General features: G+C 38.0%; 1 protein-coding gene across 1 annotated transcript; it reads right to left on the bottom strand.

Moving 5' to 3' along the window:
• Positions 1–3,423: 3,423 nt before the first annotated feature.
• Positions 3,424–13,218, bottom strand: GBAS (glioblastoma amplified sequence). The gene is made up of 9 exons (XM_010289122.1): positions 13,071–13,218; positions 12,947–12,992; positions 10,005–10,099; positions 7,983–8,053; positions 7,439–7,579; positions 6,981–7,012; positions 5,589–5,683; positions 4,662–4,745; positions 3,424–3,866 (listed from the first exon to the last, which is right to left on the bottom strand). The coding sequence occupies exons 1-9, from the start codon at positions 13,216–13,218 to the stop codon at positions 3,802–3,804; spliced, it is 777 nt and encodes a 258-aa protein (XP_010287424.1). The 3' UTR covers positions 3,424–3,801.
• Positions 13,219–17,204: the final 3,986 nt, after the last annotated feature.

The raw sequence follows: 17,204 nt of genomic DNA on the forward strand, positions 1-17,204 counted from the left end.
TTTTCACAGCTTGCACCTTAAATCAAGGTGCAGCGAGAGAGCACCTCTCCAATTGTTTAAGCATCACCAACAATTGAATATTGCTTCTGTCCATTCTGAGACATCATCAGGGCGGATATAGGGGAACGAGGAGTTAACAAAGCCACAGGGAGTGATGAATGGTAGCTCTCAGTGATGCCATCTAATCTTTTTGGCAAAAAAAGTGAGGCAATAATTGCTTGAAGTTACAACAGCATTTAAATACTAGAGAAGTACAAGGGTTAAAAGAAAACAAATCCAGAAGCAAACTTCTGATGGCTTTTTAGAGAAAGGCAGACATATAAACAGCTACACTGAATATCGGTATACAGAGTTTAAAATTCAAACTTAACAAAAGCCAAGACAGACAATAGTTGGCAGGCTGCTCATCAGAACCCTTTTGGGAGTACTAAAGATGATCTCTTTTAAATTCTTCCTGAGAAAAATCTCAGCCAGCTCCAAGGGCAGCTCATGTACAATCATGCTTTTGTTTAGTCAAGACTGCATGAGTAGAACAAGTAGAAACTCTTTCTACTCTCAGTGTGTTCCTCTGCAATTCTACAGTTACGAAGCAGAAGCATCTCTGTTTGCTGGTTTTCTATTGAATTAAAAGGCCACTAAAAAAAACCACCACAATCTAACATCCTGCTAATCAGCTATAGCTAACAGGCCCTGATCCTACACTGTGACACGCTTCACTTCAAGTATACGCAATTTCTCTAATGCCACAGTCAGAAGACTCTGCAGGAGGCTCTGTGCCACAGAGATGTTAACATTCACGGCAGTATCTTCTGCCAGGCTGAGTGCTATGGGAACATGGCGTTGTGCCAGTGATTTCACAAGAGCTCTTTAGATCTGACTGGTTTGAAAAAAATACCACCCCCCTTCCACTGGGCAAATAGCGAGCCTGACCTCTAGTCCAGGGGGTACCAAAAGGATTACTGAGCTTAGGGAGTGGCTAAGCTCTTTTGTCTGTAAAATACTGGAAAAAAATAGCAGGGAATAAAGGAACGTGAGGGAAGCTTCAATGTTGCAACCAAGCTACCAATTTACCTGAACGTATCCCATCACAGTAGAGCAAAGTCTGGCGAGTAGCACACATCAGGCAAGTAGTATCTGCTCTTCAGGTGGGTCTCCTTGACTAAGAGCGTGGGGAGGTAAACCGCTTCATATAAGGCCTTTTATTTTAATACAATTATTCAGTGAGGCAGAATTGCTTTAAGTTATATATTCAATTTGCATGAAGGGACTTTTTAGAAGAACAGTTTGCAGTCTTTTCTAAGAAGACTACAGAACGACTAAACAAGTTTTAATTGTGTCTTCATTACAGTGGAACAAGAATTGATAATTGGTAATACCAGAGACTGTCCCTTCCAGGCATTGTTCCCCACTTTCCAACCATGGGAAAGCAACTTCAGTTCTGAACTCCACAAATTCTGCTCTAAGAAATGCTGAAGCATTGTTAGTCAAAGGAAGAAGGCAGGCTTGGCCATGAAATTAAGAGGAAAAAATCACAACAGTGTTCACAACAGGGGAAAACCAACTTCAGAAAGGAAGCAAGGAAAGATTGGCATTACTTATCTACTGTGTTATGTTCGATGAGTTTACATAGCTATCTGTAACTAAAATAACAGGAACTAATCTCTCTGATGACAGCAAGAGCATGAGTTTGAAGCCTAGAAGGACTGGAGGCACATTCGTAATACCTTACAACACTAGTGGGAATTCAGATCTTGGGTAGTGTACAGAGACTGAAGAGACTTGTGCCATATGATGTCACTCCGCAGAACATCCAGTTATTCCCTAGATTTCTTATTCATGCAAAACTTCATGGCCCTTAAACAACAAAACTTCTGCCTGACAATTTAATTCCTAGTGCTCCTGGCTGAAGGTAAGAAACAGGGATTGCATCAGAACCCACAAAATCCCCTAACTCCAAAAATATCTTTCGCCTTTTGCCTCTGACTGGTTATGAGGAGTTAAGTTAAAGGACAATTCTCCAGGAACAAGAAATATGGAAGGATACTGTGAGAAATAACCCTTTTGGAGCTAAAGAGTAGTCTGGAAAAACGACAGCCCCAGATGATAGTACCGCTCGTGACTGATTTACAAGAAGGAACAGCTGAAATGATGTACTTGGCCCACTCAGTAAGGCAAGCTAAGAACTCTAAGCTAAAATAGTACAGAATTTCACTCAGTAAAATCCCATAATCAGTTGGCAACAGGAGGAAAATATGGAAACAGACAAGAATCAGATCAAATATTGACTTTGTTCAAGATGCAATTCAAGCAAAGGCAAGAGTGCAGTGTATTTCACATGGGTAGAAAAGAAGAAATCAGACCTGAAAAATGAAGCATAATTGATGGAGTAAATCAAAAGGAAAAAAAATTTTGTATTTATCACCACAGTGCTTACGGCCTCTAGAACACTCAGCAAAATGGGATGTAATGGAGATATTGTAAATTCATTTTGGAGGAGAGCAGAATACTGGGAAATGCTGTCCCTGACACAGAGAATTGATATTGTCTAACTAAGCTGAAATATTCTATGCAATTATTCAACTTTTCCATAATAAACACTGCAAGATGAGAGAAAACACAGGTGGTGCAATACATATAAGGTTCCAGTAAAATGTGAAAATTAAAAGGATTTTATTGACTGATATGTTCTTCCTGAAAACTCACTGAAATGTACAAACTGGACATTCAGTAACTGATTTGTACATTCTGTATGTTACACTGATTCTTGCAGCCACTTTAAAGAAAGAATATTATTTTCACTTACAGGATGTTCACATCATTGCAGACACCAAAAGTGTTGATATATTCTAGTCTAAAAGTGAAACCAAAATAGAACTGGACATAATGGTACACTGCTTTATGCCAATCCTATTGACTCAACATGCGCCAGTTTCACACATCAATTCGTAAGTACTTACTGTACAGTTAGTGAAACACCCGACCACGCGTATGTCTGAAGTCATGATTGCTTATTAAATTAAACCCCTCTTCCTAGACTTCCAGGTTATTTGTAGAGAGAAATGTATTTAACTGAACTTGGTTCCCTGCAGAATGTTCAGACAAACGTGTCTTGTCAGCATCTCTTTGAAAACCGTAGGTCATAGTTCACCAAACTAATTTCAGGTGTAGATATCTACACAAATGTGCCATTAGTTTCAACAGGCTTCAGAGTCCTTGCAAAACAGAATGCCCTATTCTGTGTCCATAAGCTATCACCTGACAAAGAGTATTATCCTCAATTAATGACTGTCTATTTGTAAATTTAGAACTACCTACTGATTTCAGGCCTGCTAGAACAGCTAGGTGTATTTCAGAGCTGCCTGCGGGCTTCAGAGCTTCTGATTTCAGAACTCCCACGTTTGTTTTTAAAATCTGCAGTCATTATAATGCTACACAAAGGCCACAGCGACCCTAACACTCCATTCTGTTGCTGTTACTGAACACTGGGCATTGTCTATATAGCAGAAGATATTAAATACTGTATGCCTTACTGAACCTGAGGAGCTGTCTTACAGAGGAACTTATATGTCTTTGTACTTGTTTTCAATTAACCAACCTTTTAATTACAGTCCTGTATTTCTTTTCTTCCTGGTACAATCCTATGAGCAAAATGTCATTAGATTCTGAAGAAAAGAGGTCTCTTTTTATAAGCTCAATACAGTACTTTTATATTTCAGACTATGATATACAATGTATACCATAAATTAATTTAAGACAAATACTTGTCACTTTATCTACGTAGGCACAAGTAAATCAGTGACTTTACTGAAGCGGAGAAATCTTCAATGGTATCATGATTCTGGACTCCATTTCCTGAATGAGGGGCACTGAAAAAAAATCGAGACAGGGTTTAATTTCACTAGCAGAGATATTAGCAGTTCTGCACACTCAGTTGGAACAGATATTATTGTCTTCAAGTTACTTTCCTAGCTAGTGTATGCCAAGTCATCAGTAACCACCAACATTCCTGTAACTGAAGCATAGTAGTTTTGAGAACAAGCGAGTTTTTAATATAATCTGTCTGCTCCTTTGAAGACAAATATTTCTATTCCTTTTCACCACAATGAAATTTATCTTACATTTTTTTGGTATACTTCCTTTGAAATGTACCCTATGGAACCAAAATCTGACATGCTTAGCATACTTCTGTGAGTTTTGTTATGAAAGCTATCTTTGACCTCAAAGATCTCCTGGCTTCTAGTTCCAAAGTCTAAATTCCCTTTCCAAGGAATGCATTTAACAAGGTCTCCGTGTTTCATGAAATATTAAAGGTAATAATTTAATATAAAGACAAATTTCACTATTGGCTCCCTGAATTTTTGGACACAAACGTAACCATTTACACAAATCTTCTACAGGAGGGGTGCTTGTATAAAAAATTACTATTAATGTAGCAATTTTTTAGCAATTAGGTGACTTTTCCAAGTTTGTACGATCAATTGCAAAATTTCCTTTACAGCTTAGTGAAATGTCCCTCCTTTTCCTTACAGTAGAAAAACCAACACACAGACACAAACACCAGAGATGCAAAATTTTTTATCATTGTGCAATGTACTGAAGAACAAAAATGATGGCATGCACAAAAGTCTACCGCCAGCATTCCAATGAAGTTAATAGGTTACCTGTGTAATAGACTAGTTCATCCCAGCCAGGTTTATGCCACGCAGCGTTCCTTATATCTTCTCTGGTTTGGAGATCTTTGTAAGCTGGTGAGGGAAAACAACAAGCAGAAAGCTTAGAAGTAACTCCTTTTCCTCCTACACGTGAATAGCTCCCTTAAAAGTATTCTAGTGCATAATTAAGAGGCTGCAGACATCAGGAAGGAAAAAAGTCAGTTGTTCTTCTCTACAAAAAGGAAAAGCTCCCAAACCAACGCAAACAGAAGGAACTGGGGGAAGAGAGAATGTCTTAGACACAGGTAAGACAGATAATGCAACAAAGTACAGTTCTACATGAGTGGTGTCAGATTCCTAATGCTGGAATATAATATGATAAATTGTCGAGATAGGAAGATAATACTGCGTATTTTCTAAAATATATATTAGACAATGAGTTTCTTCAAGTTGAAACAATCCTAACGTGAAAAACAGCTAAGCAGTTGTGGTGACTAACACACAGAGAAAGCCAAAACACCATGATGTAGTAATGTAAATAAATGCTTGACTTTGCTTTTTGTAGGTGTGGTATATGCGATACTTAAAACTGTAAAAACCTGACTTCAGCATGAATGGGGATCGGGAAAAGAGATGGCAGGACACAGCTTGTCATCCTTATGTTACTGAAAGCAAACAAGTAGTCCCTAATGAGAAAGGGCCATGAGAAACCCTTGATGGAAACAGAACAAAACATGAAACATTCACTTCTGCTCACTTGTTTGAAGAATAAAGTCATCTACACAAAAGTGAAGAAAATCAACACTGTTTATGTCAAACAAAAAAAACCTTTTAAGACATTCCTTTGCCTTTTCTAAAAACCTTGCCTCCTGGGCAAAGTCAACAGTCTGTTAGGGGCTGATTCAGCGAGAAAAAAGCAAGAGAACACAAATTTACCCCAAAGGTGATGAACCATATACAGCTGTCCAATTTGTGAGAAAAATCCTCCAACTGCTTCATTATTATCCTGTCGGAAACGAATCGCACGAGCCCTACAGAAGAGCAAAGCAGCTATTAAAAACAGCAGATCTGGGTACGAAATAAGTGATAATTGAAAGGAAAACAGAGTTCAAAGGAAGCAAAAATGTTAAACGGCATTTGCAGTAAACGTCAGCAATGAAAAATAAGAAAAAAAACTGCAATACACTGGTTTTCAGCACTAAGTAATTAAAATATACCTATGTATCTTGTTAGAATAAGTTAAAATTGGAAGCCTACAGTTTCACTAGACTGTGTATTAATCATTCCTCAAAATTAGATTCAGTACAACGACAATTGCTGGAACAGTGTACAGTGGCAGGCCTTTTTTATAGAACCTTTTCTAGGTTCTTCTAAAATTAAATCCTTGAGTTTCACTCATATCACCTTTACCATGCTCATTTACCACAGATTTTGTGGTAGTGGAATACAACTTTTTTATGCACATAGACCTTTGCTATGCAGCTGTCCTATGCAACACTCTCTGATTTGCTGTGTAAGTAACATCAACATTTCTCTTAACTATAAATCTGTTGCATCTTCTAAAACAGATCGGCTACCACTGTAGATACGCCTATTTTATAAAAATTCTAAATTCAATTGACTTTATTCAAATTACTGTAATTAAATAAATTATATCAATGACAATGACAGGTCTAAAAATCGAAGCCCTCACCTTTGTCAAAATAATTGGAAATACTCCAAATTGTTTAACTCTCAACCATTAGAATTGCAAGGACAGTGAATGTAAATTGAAAGAAACTTCAACACTGGTTTTAAGTAAGTCAAAATCAGAAGCATATACTCAAGAGAAGACTGTCTCACATGCTTTTAATCTATATATTAAAATACAAATGAGCTGCTCAATAGCTTTTCAAGAAACAACTTGACTTTCACAGAATAAAAGAGCCAACATTTAGCCCATGTAGACTAAAGTAAGTCAGCTTCTAGTGGTCTTGTAGAAGTTGAGAAAGATCAACGCAGTCTCAAGGAGTTGATCACCACTCTTCACTAAACAGTGCCTTCTGCTGAAAATAAATGGCTTCTGCTATATTACAGCAAACTAAAAGGGTTATGTAAAGGAAAGCCAAACCACAGAGCTCACAATGTTGTTTGCACACAGAATTCCTCTTTCCTTCCTCAAAGGATAAATAAAGGGTTGAAGAACTGTCTTACAAGTTGTGTAAGTACTGAAGCAGGCCATTAACTGGGTAACTGAAATGCTTTGGTACCATTCTGCTACCTGCGCTTCATGATTTTTAAACACACATCTCTCAAATAGGAGAATGCAAGTGCTAAAGCAACACTTACCAGTAATTTCCCCACTCAATCATTGTTCCAGGCTACAAAAACAAAACAGAGTGTTAAAACTGTAGTTTAAAGAAAGTTAGAATTACTTCGACAGTTTTCACAACATTTATGTATGGAAAACACTACGTATTAACAAAATCACTTCCTTCAAGTGATAAGCATATTATAATCATCTGTAATTACTCTGTTTACTAACTGTATTACTTCTTAGTCATTTGCCTGAAGTTTCCTTCAAATGAAAACCCAAGGTTTTCAACCCTGCAGATATTAGTATCTTGTTGGAGCCTGCCTTCATTTTGGACCCCACACTTTGAGAGCAACAATGACTCAGACATCAGCTTTGATAAGAACCAGATTTTTAAGATGAGTTCTGTTTTCTATCTCCATTGTATAAACATGCTTTGAACATTTTAAAACACCATACAGCTTAAAAAATAAAAAGAAAAATTTAAACTTACTCTAAGTTGATAGGATCTCAATTCGTAAATATTAGGCCCCTCTCTGGGAACAGGTTCGTTCCAGAAACTAAACTCCAACAATAATTGGTTCTTGCGTGAGAGAAGCATGTTACCTCTTTCTTTGCGAAACTCTGTGAACTCCTAAAAAACAATGCAATCACTGTCAATCTGTGTATTGTGTTTCAACAATAAAAAGCAGTATACCATATGGTGGCTTAGATTTTTTTTTAATACTATCTTGGGGTTTTGGGACACTGAAATGCTTTAAATTGTAAAAGCATCTAAATTCCCCTGGCATATTTTAAAATTTCAAGTGGCATGTTTACACAGCACTAAGTGTGTTTCATAAAGTATTCAGGTATTGAATCTCAGTATTTCTGAATATGAAAATAAACCCTTTTCCAAAGAGGTGTCTAAGTTTGTACAGGAAGCGATGAGACACTGAAATAAAAGCAGGTATCCAAATATGCAGCTTTTTGCTCTGACTATTCTTTTTTCTCTTCTGAGTAAAATAACCAATTCTAACAAAATCAGTGCATTTTACCTTATTTTGACGGAGTTTACTCATGACCTCATTGAGAGCTGGATAGCCTCCCTCGTATCTCCACAGATGAACTGAAACAGAAAAAAGGAAGCTTTTTCAGGGATGTCACAGACTACTGCTAAATCTTACGGAATAACACAGTATAAACTGCTCTTCATAGTATAGAATTACACAAAAATAGAAATCATGTAACAGGTTTAAAAATAGATTTTTACTAAAGAAAGAACTACACATTTGAACATTTTAATAATAATTGAATCATCTGCTTTTTGAAAAGGGTTCTCTTGGAAAATTTTGCAATCTACTCTGTAGATAACATGGAAATTTCTGAAAGGACTTTTTATTGCCATGCTAGTAAGATGCGATGACTTTACATGACTGTCGTTGAAACTGAGATTCAATTTAAGACAATGACTTAATTCAAAAAATGTGTTTTATATCAACTTCTAAGAGCAACAGAGGGGTAGACTTTTTAGTTCAGTAAACTACTCAAGCACAAAGAGCAACACACTTTCTGTAGGACATGAAAAATTATGCAAATGTTATTTTTAAAGTAAACATTGCAGTAAAAAAAGCAGAAAATACCTAAACATGCTAGAATTGTTACATTTGCTAGGATTTTCCCCATAAAAGCAATTTCAGAACAGGTACCCGAGTTCTTTCAAAGCATTCTCTCTTTCATAAATCGTAACATGATTTATTTACAAGTACTTAATGCAGCAAGGCAACAATATTTCACCTCAAAGAGTCACAAAGGCTATTTTCTCTCCTCTAAAGCAGTCCTGTGCCTTTTCCAGGAGAGCAAACTGGAAACTAATGTAAGGCACTTCACTAAGATAACAGACTCATCCAGTGCGCCTGCTTCTGCTGTCTTATCCCCAGGGCAAATTTGATATATACACCTAATATTAACACAGCCTGGACACAAGCACTGAACAAGTCAAAACCCCATAATCTGCTTTATTACATTGCTAGAACTGTTGCAATAACATTTTCAAGGCAGGCTACGGATGCAATTACAGATATAGTCTGTGTTAATACGTTACAAAAGGAACGAATGAGACCTGGCTACGATATTCTCATTTCAATTGTCTTCATTCCCCAATTTCCCTTCAGCTTTTAGAATTGTTTCTCAGACATTGTGTGGTTTATCTATTGTTATTCCTTTGCATTTGTTCAGTGTCAATATTGCAATATGCTGTGAATGCAGGAAAAATTAATGTGTATGGGAGTATATTTTTCCATAGTGAAGCAATGGCATTGATACTAGCATAGTTCTAACAACGAAGCTACCTAACAAATGACATAACAAATGTCAGTACACCACTCTCTATTCGTGGCTTCCCATTCAATTTCCCAAAGCCTAGGAAATTTTTCAGGTGTTTTCTCTACACTAGACTCTTTGTAGTTACCTCTGTAGCAGCTCTTCAGTAATTTCTAGTTCCAATATATTTTCAATCTTCATAGTTAGGCAGTATCTTTAGATGCATATGAACAGAAATATTTTTACTTTCCTCCAGTAAAGGCCTAGTTCATTGTTGTGTTTACAATGCAGTAATTTCTTCAGATGGCATGAATGATTTGCACTTCATCATCATACAGCAATTACAGTATGAAAGTCTGAGGAAAGCTTTTACACTGGCCAATGCAAGATAAACTCTGTCTTTGTTAGCCTTTGCCTTTACTCTAAATGTTCAGGAACATGATCTGTGCCCGCAAAATACTACAGGACCACATTTTACAAGCGTTTCCCAAAACTGTTATCTATCACCTGGAAAACATGAAAGTATATTAACAATAGGACAAATTTTAGGAATTCAGAAGCTCTACTGTCAAACTCAACAAGACAAAAAGCAAGCACTGTAAATGTTAATATGACTACAGATAACTGATGCACACATACCCTCACTGTATACATTGCTAAAGGTTTACTGTCAACAGAGATGATTTAAAGAGAAGAAACCTGCCAAGCACACGTTTCACTTGTATGGTTTTACATTCTGTTGTACTTCTATCTCCTACCAGCCTGATCTTGCTCTCCGTACCACGTGTTCCAAGTCCCCACCAGTGCACATGGGTAGTGTTTTTCTTCATGAATCTTTGGCAGCACCTCTTGACTTGAAAACAAGGAATACAGACACTATGTTGCATATCCTTCAGGGAGGCTACAGTTGATATGTATAACAAATTACCACATGTTTATCATTATGGTATGAAAATTCACAAGGTCTACTTTTCAGAAGAGAAAGTTGAAATATAAAAATCTGCTATACAGGGGAAAGATAGCTACAACGCTATGAAAAATTAAGGTGTTACCATTTCTTAGACTGTATGACAAATACACAGCACAGTAGAATTCTTTTGATGCAATAAATTACGCCTCTCACCTAAAAGGTTATCCAACACATTAGGAAAATAAACATCAAGATATCTCACTTACAGAAAATGCAGCCTGAATACATGGGTGATTTGCTTTAGGAAAAGCTTTATCAAGGGAGGTAGAATACACAAAAATAGCAGAGTCTTCTGTATCAGTTACAATACTATTAATTCTCTTGAGCTGAATGAATAAAAACGAATATTTTGGTAGATCAAACGATGACTGTACTTCATAGTATGCAGCCTTATCGCTTTCTACCATTGCAGAAAGTGGTCTTAGTTTGAGGCAACTTACCCATTAAAGCATACAGTGAAACTGCCTTAAAAATATCTCCAACACAAAATTTCTGTTTGACTATTTCCAGTATTTCTAACATTTTTTCCATCTTTAAAAGTGGCCTACATTAGTATTAGGAAATTAAGTTTTACCAATTGCTGACTTGGTTAGGACAGCTTTCATTGCATTGTACTTTGATGAATAAGTCAACAAGTCTGGTTGAACTTTGCCTTTTAATATTTTTCCCTGAATAATTACCCCTCTTACTCAGTTTGGCTCATAGGCAATGAGTCTCTGCACAATATTAAATAACGGGAAGTATGGTTCCCATAAATAATGGGAATGGCTGGTCTTGGGCTGAGAGTCATTAGATATGAGTTTTCCTCTTGATTCTGCCACTGACTTTCTAGAAAACGTTGAGCAAACCTCATTATCAATTTGTACCTCAAGATTTCTCACTACATAGTGTAAATAATACGATAGAACAACTCTCCAAGGATGTTTTACCATCAGTTTGTTTTTGCAAAGCATAACAAGATCCTAGAAAGGCAGCTTTCAACAGGAATGCTAAATTATTACAATAACTCTGTAATATATTTTGTTGCAAATTATAGAAAAAAATGCCCACAGAATACCTTATGAACACCATCTTTTTTCTTTTTAAAAATAACTGTTACTAATTCTTCAGAAGGGGTCCTTAACCACAGTGATTCATGAAGTACTCTCATAATTGTCTTCATTACATTATTTCTTTATTAATACATGATGACTAATGCTTATTCTGATTTGACACATAATAAGGAATTAACCTGTTCATCTTTAATTCAGGGAGAGGAAGGAGGGAAATTCAGAGAGGCTTAGGTGGTTTTTTTATTACCCCATTCTTAAATTCTCTCATTCCTCGGAATACTTAAATTTGCTTTGGTTTGGAAAGAATAAGTCTAACCACACATACTTCATCTGATTGCTGTCAACAGTTTCTTTCTTTGCTATTGTCTCTTTCCTTGAAAATAAAAGCCTCTGCTTTCACTCAACATACAGGTAGCTCATGAGGTAACATGGAGAAGTCGTTCCTCGTCTTGTATAATTGGACATGTTTATATTAAGTTTTTAAACAGAAAGCTGGCTGAATGCTAACTGTGCTTCTCTGTATATTTTTTTTAAACAAAAAAGCTAAAAATACCTTGTGATTGAATGTTATTCTAGTGGACTTCTATGCGTGTATAGCAAGTAAAATAGTTTTGTTTATCTAGGCCCTTTTCAAAGCTGAACACATGAAAACACAGAGATGTTAAGACAACCTACTCATGGCTGTACAGCCAATTACAGAGTCGAGGACATAAACCAGGAGTTGTGAACTTCCCCACCATCCAGCCCAGCTGGTATTCTCACCAATACACCACATTTAAAAAATTGGTTGCAGTAGGGTATCATTATGCTAAGAATGTTTTATTTAGCTGACAACATGATCACTGTCAGTGAGAAAGCACTGCTGTTTCAAAATGTGAGAGGTTCGCTACGTTTCCAAATTTAAACATACAGTTCTTGAAAAGGCAGTTGTTCTGGATCCAAAGGAGTGACTATGTAGACAGAACAGGATTAATATTTCTGCGATTTCATCCTTAAAGTAGTAAATTTCAACTGTTATTAATTCATATATTTTATAAAGCTGTAACTTTTTGGAAAACCCATAACAGTACTGCTCCCTTTGGAGGGTATTACCTCAACGCAAAGATCCTACCCGAGGATTTGCATAGCTCTTTAAGAGTAGATCCCAGTAATGTTACTTTTGTAGAGGGATATAGATGAGCTGAAAGTCAACACCTGTGCTTTTAAAATCTCCTCAAAGTTATACTTCAGTTTAATACTGGCATGTAGTTTTACTTACCAGTCATCTCTCCCTTTCCTTCTAGTATGCAGACAATAACCACCGTCAACACATTCCTACATGGCAGCTGGAGTGGGACATGCTAGCATACCAGGATCTACCCGAGTGGACCAGCAATTGTAAGACAACTAAGGGAAGGGGGAGAGCTGTTCCAACAAATGTCACCAATGTTTTCACAAAAAGCATCATCCTAAATTGCAGCTTAGGAAAATGACACCTCCAAGAGAGAAGGCAGGGGGTGAACCGAGTAACGTATCTTTTGCCATCTCTCTCCAAGAATAATATGATCTATTTAACATCATACCTTGAAAGTAAAAGCAGAATTTTTCCACCTCCCCTCTAAATAATTATATTTGCCAATTTTCAGAACAGCTTGTGATCAAATCACCATGTCTAAAATGTGAAAATACGCACACTTACCAAAGCTTGTTGTAGGCTTCTAGACATTCTGGTTTTACATTGTGAACTGAAACAACAACATTACGTGAGAAATGCAGGAACCGTATAAAGAAATGGTAATGTTAAATATAGAAATATCACTCACTCTGTAGTTTATACAGACTGCTGGTCTCTCTTTTGGCTAGAAGGTTGGAGTGAGCATCTTTCCTTGGATCGACTTTGCGAACAAATAGCGATTTTAACCAACTGTCTTCACGAGGTCTGCTAGCTGAAGATGCCAGCCCCCTACACATTAACAAGTACAGTACACTGTCACTGAGCGCGTCTTGAAAATGCTCATAACACAGGGAAAATAGGCACAATCAAGCTTAATGCAAACAGTATCATAACACAGAGTTACCTATATGCCTGTTACTAAAACTTTCCGCTGAGCCACTTCCTAGTAAGGTGAAGGCAGTTCTTTCCCCACTGAGATTTACCCTCTCCCAAACCGTTCTACTAGATACGGAGCTGAACAGTTAACCATATACTAGCCACTTTTATTCTTTGTGCACGTAGCAGGGAATGGGTGGATGGCTGCTTTTGCTGCCTATTTATCTTCTTTTTAGTCAAGTGCCTTTGCTCAAGAAGGCTGGGTCTGTCCCAATGTGCACAGACAAGAGCGAAAAAGAGCAAAAAGACCGTGAGCATAAGGAAAAATTTTTGCAGTGTAAATAGGAAAGTAACCGCCGTATGTCCTTATGTTGCTTAACTATAGCTCTAAAAAAGGAAAAGTTAAATAGCGAATCTTTCAAGAGTAAAAATATAACGAAAGTCTAATTTGGGAAAAATTGTAACTAGTGGGACAAACAGCCTGCAAATATTTCAATTCCAAATTCTGGCAACTGTACTATGTAGGGGCACAGATCCACATTTTTTGTACAATATTCACAGTTTCCCTTTCTTTGAAACAGAATTTCACTGTCTTTTTTTATCTAATCTTTACACAGTTTCTGCAAGTACACTTCCAAAATAATACCACTTCCCTTTACACCACAGAGTACACAAAACATTACAACTGATAATTGTACTTTTAAAAAATGATGTGTTAAAGGAAGTATTCTTCTCTTTTCCAGCTGACAGAAGATCCCCTCAGTCACCAAAGATTGCACAGAAGGACAAGAAAGCTGATGTATTTAACTGATTCCACACAATGTATGACAGGGGACCCCAAGCTCAAATGTTTTTTCTTCTTTCTCGTAAGAAACACTTCCTTCAATTTGCCTCTTTTTGATATGGGGTTTCTGCTGAAATACTATAATATTTCCTCTAAGGTACTAAAAATGTGGCACTAACAGCTGGAAATTTAAACCTTTTCCTGCCTCAGAAGTCAACTTTTCACCCTTAATTACTGACTAGGAGATACAGAAGATAGTTATCAATCTTTAGCTATGAAGCCATCTCCCAGATATCAAAAGTTTGTGACAATCATTCAAGGGGGGGGAAAAAAAAAAATCAGGAAAGAAAAACCTGAACTTCCTTTGGGAAAAGTATCTTCATAAGCATACCTGTCTGTATTACACAATTTTCATTCCAGTGTCTGAAAATAACATAATGAACTGGAGAAACAGGATGGAAAAAAGGAAAAGCATTTCATAGCAGAGAAACAACAGCAACCAGAAGAAAACCTGCAGCTGAAATGACCTTCAATGTTAAGAAGTAATTGGTAAATACCTTACTGGTGTATTTATTGAACATGGTGCCTTCTTTCACCCTAGACAAACACACAAACATGTTACTATGCTGAAAGCTAAGCAGCTATTGCTGAGTACCACCATTTAAAAGGGCATTCCACGGTAAGGCTGTTGCTAGAACAGACGGTACGCAGCTGCCTGGAGTAGACCTATCTCTGCTCTCAGCTGGAAGAGGTGAGGCACAGATGACTGCAGTTGTATTGTCACATCTACATCAGGCTGACACAGCAACACAAGCTGCCCCAGATGACAGGGGGTAAACCCCACCTAATAAATCCAAGTTATTTTTAAATGCTCCCTTAAAGCACTAATGCTCACTGGACAGCAAATGCAGCTCTAGGAGACAGACCTCATTCTCAGTCCTGCAGTGCTCATTTTTGCAACTCAAATTTGTAAACTATTGCCATTTCCTCCCCTTTACTAAATGGAGTTAGCAAACTAGTATTTGTAACATTGTTCTATGAGGATTATTGTTTGCAGCAAACTTTGAAGGTGAAAGACACAAATAATCATGTTGCTCTTTTTGTGAACCAGCTTTATCAGCAGCAAGAGCAAGCTGGAGTTACAGGGATAATACTGAAAAGCAAATTCCTTTGCTATTAGGAGACTCTCATGACTTGAATGTTAAACTGCACCTAAAACTGGAAGTATATTTAATTTTCAACACAATGAAATGAGTAATACTTTACATTTATGTAAAATCTTTTACCCAGCAATTGTAAAGTTCCTCAGGAACAATGACTAACAAATTATGTCTATCCATCTAAACATACTCTTCATTTATAATAAAGAATGGTAACAGCTGAACTTTATTAAAACAGATAGTCAGTGCACCCAATCTGACATGCTAGGACCTTATTTTTAATCCACATCTTTAGAGAAGTCCTACACTACTGGTGTCACTTGTGTGGGCAATATGTACCCAAGATTAGCTCTGGAAGAGTAGGGACTGAACTCATGTCTTTGGACTGCCAGTTGTGAGCATCAACCACAAATTGGTTCAAAACTAATTCATCATCCAAAAGATGTACTTTTTTACTAACTTCTTAACATTATGCCCCACACTATTATAATACCTGTTCCAAGTAAAACAGATATTGGATACAAATTGTTCCAAAACCCAAATACCACTAATGAAAACGTGACTATACACATAGAATGAATGTAGACACCCTATATGGAATTACTATCACACTTCACATTTTTTTATTCTCTGGGAACAATACTTATTAAAGAGAGTTTTCATGCAATCTTTTAAGGCACTGCTCGACTTTGCTATCAAATTCTCATCCTACAAATGTTACCTATGGGCTTAGCTTTCCTGCTACAAAGACTAGGCTGTGAACACAAAAGGATAACACCAAATAGCTTGCTTAGATTAAAAATGATGGTGAAAATACTACTATCCCACTTAGCTTCTCCTTTAGTACAAAATATAAACTGGGTGGGAGGTATCAGGTCAAGTATTTAGATTTTGTAGAAACCCATGTCTGCCTGGAAGAGAAAGAAAAACAGCTTGTCTATAATTGACAGGTTTTAATCTGTGGTCTAAAGTTTATTTGCAACTTTAAAAACAAACAAACCACATGCACATAAAATCTCACAACATAGCCTCTACACAACTCTCCCTGTTCCTGTTTTAAACACCTGCTTGCAGTGATGCCTTCAGCCTTGCACAGGGGCTGCTGCCCATTCAGAACCTTGACACAGCAGCTTTCCGTTTCAAAAAAAGGGAGGAAAAAATGTGTGTAGACTCATCCCAGCTTGGCCGTATCTGTGTCTCCAACACCCAGGGAGCATGTGTGTCTGCTTCCTACACCCAAGACACATGTGTGCACATCTGTGCCCTGAGAGCTGGGTATGTGTGTGTGCACCCTTGCCACCCAGGTGTGTCCATGTCTGACTCTTCACACATCAGACATGTAGGCATGCAAATGTCTGCACCCCAAAACTTGATGGATGTGTCTGTGCCCTGACACCTGCGGATTGTATGCATGTGCACACACATCCTGTCTCCTACGAGAAGTATGAATGCATGTGCGCTGACACCCGAGGAGTGCGCACACATGCTGTGCATCATGAAGGCAGGAGGATATTGGTGCGCACTGCCATGCACCCTGACACTGGGTGAAACATGGATGCTGGGTAGGGGTGCCACCTGGCACCGTGAGCATGGAGCAGTTGTGCATCCTGACACCAAGGGGTGTTGCGCATGCAGCCATGCACCCCAACAGCACAGGACATGAGATGCAGTGTGGCCATGCACCCTGTTGCCTGGTGGAGTTGGGATGCGGAGCGGCTGTACACGCTGATCCTAGCGGGATATTTGGGTGCAGAGCATCCACATACCCCAATGCCTGGAATACATGTGTGCAGGGTGGCTGTGCAGCCCGACACCCGGCGATACGTGGCCGCGGGGAGCCTGTGCACCCTGTTGCCCGCAGGGGCGGGGTGTCTCTGCAGCTTGAGTCCGGGGGACAGGCGGCAGGGAGTGGCGGGCACCCCGTCCCCGGCGGGGCTGGACAGGGGTGCGGCGCAGCGGGTCA

Source organism: Phaethon lepturus, unplaced genomic scaffold (genome assembly GCF_000687285.1).
Source record: "Phaethon lepturus isolate BGI_N335 unplaced genomic scaffold, ASM68728v1 scaffold23326, whole genome shotgun sequence".
NCBI lineage: Eukaryota > Metazoa > Chordata > Aves > Phaethontiformes > Phaethontidae > Phaethon > Phaethon lepturus.

What these genes read in the sequence shown, in the direction of transcription:
- GBAS (XM_010289122.1), bottom strand. Translation starts at nt 13,218, where the DNA reads ATGTGTAGGGGGCTGGCATCTTCAGCTAGCAGACCTCGTGAAGACAGT. An exon ending in CGGAGAGCAAGATCAGGCTG is followed by an intron (nt 8,054 to 10,004) that starts GTAGGAGATAGA and finishes TTTCTGTTTCAG; the next exon opens with TTCATCTGTGGAGATACGAG. An exon ending in TATGGTTCATCACCTTTGGG is followed by an intron (nt 4,746 to 5,588) that starts GTAAATTTGTGT and finishes TTCCCTCACCAG; the next exon opens with CTTACAAAGATCTCCAAACC.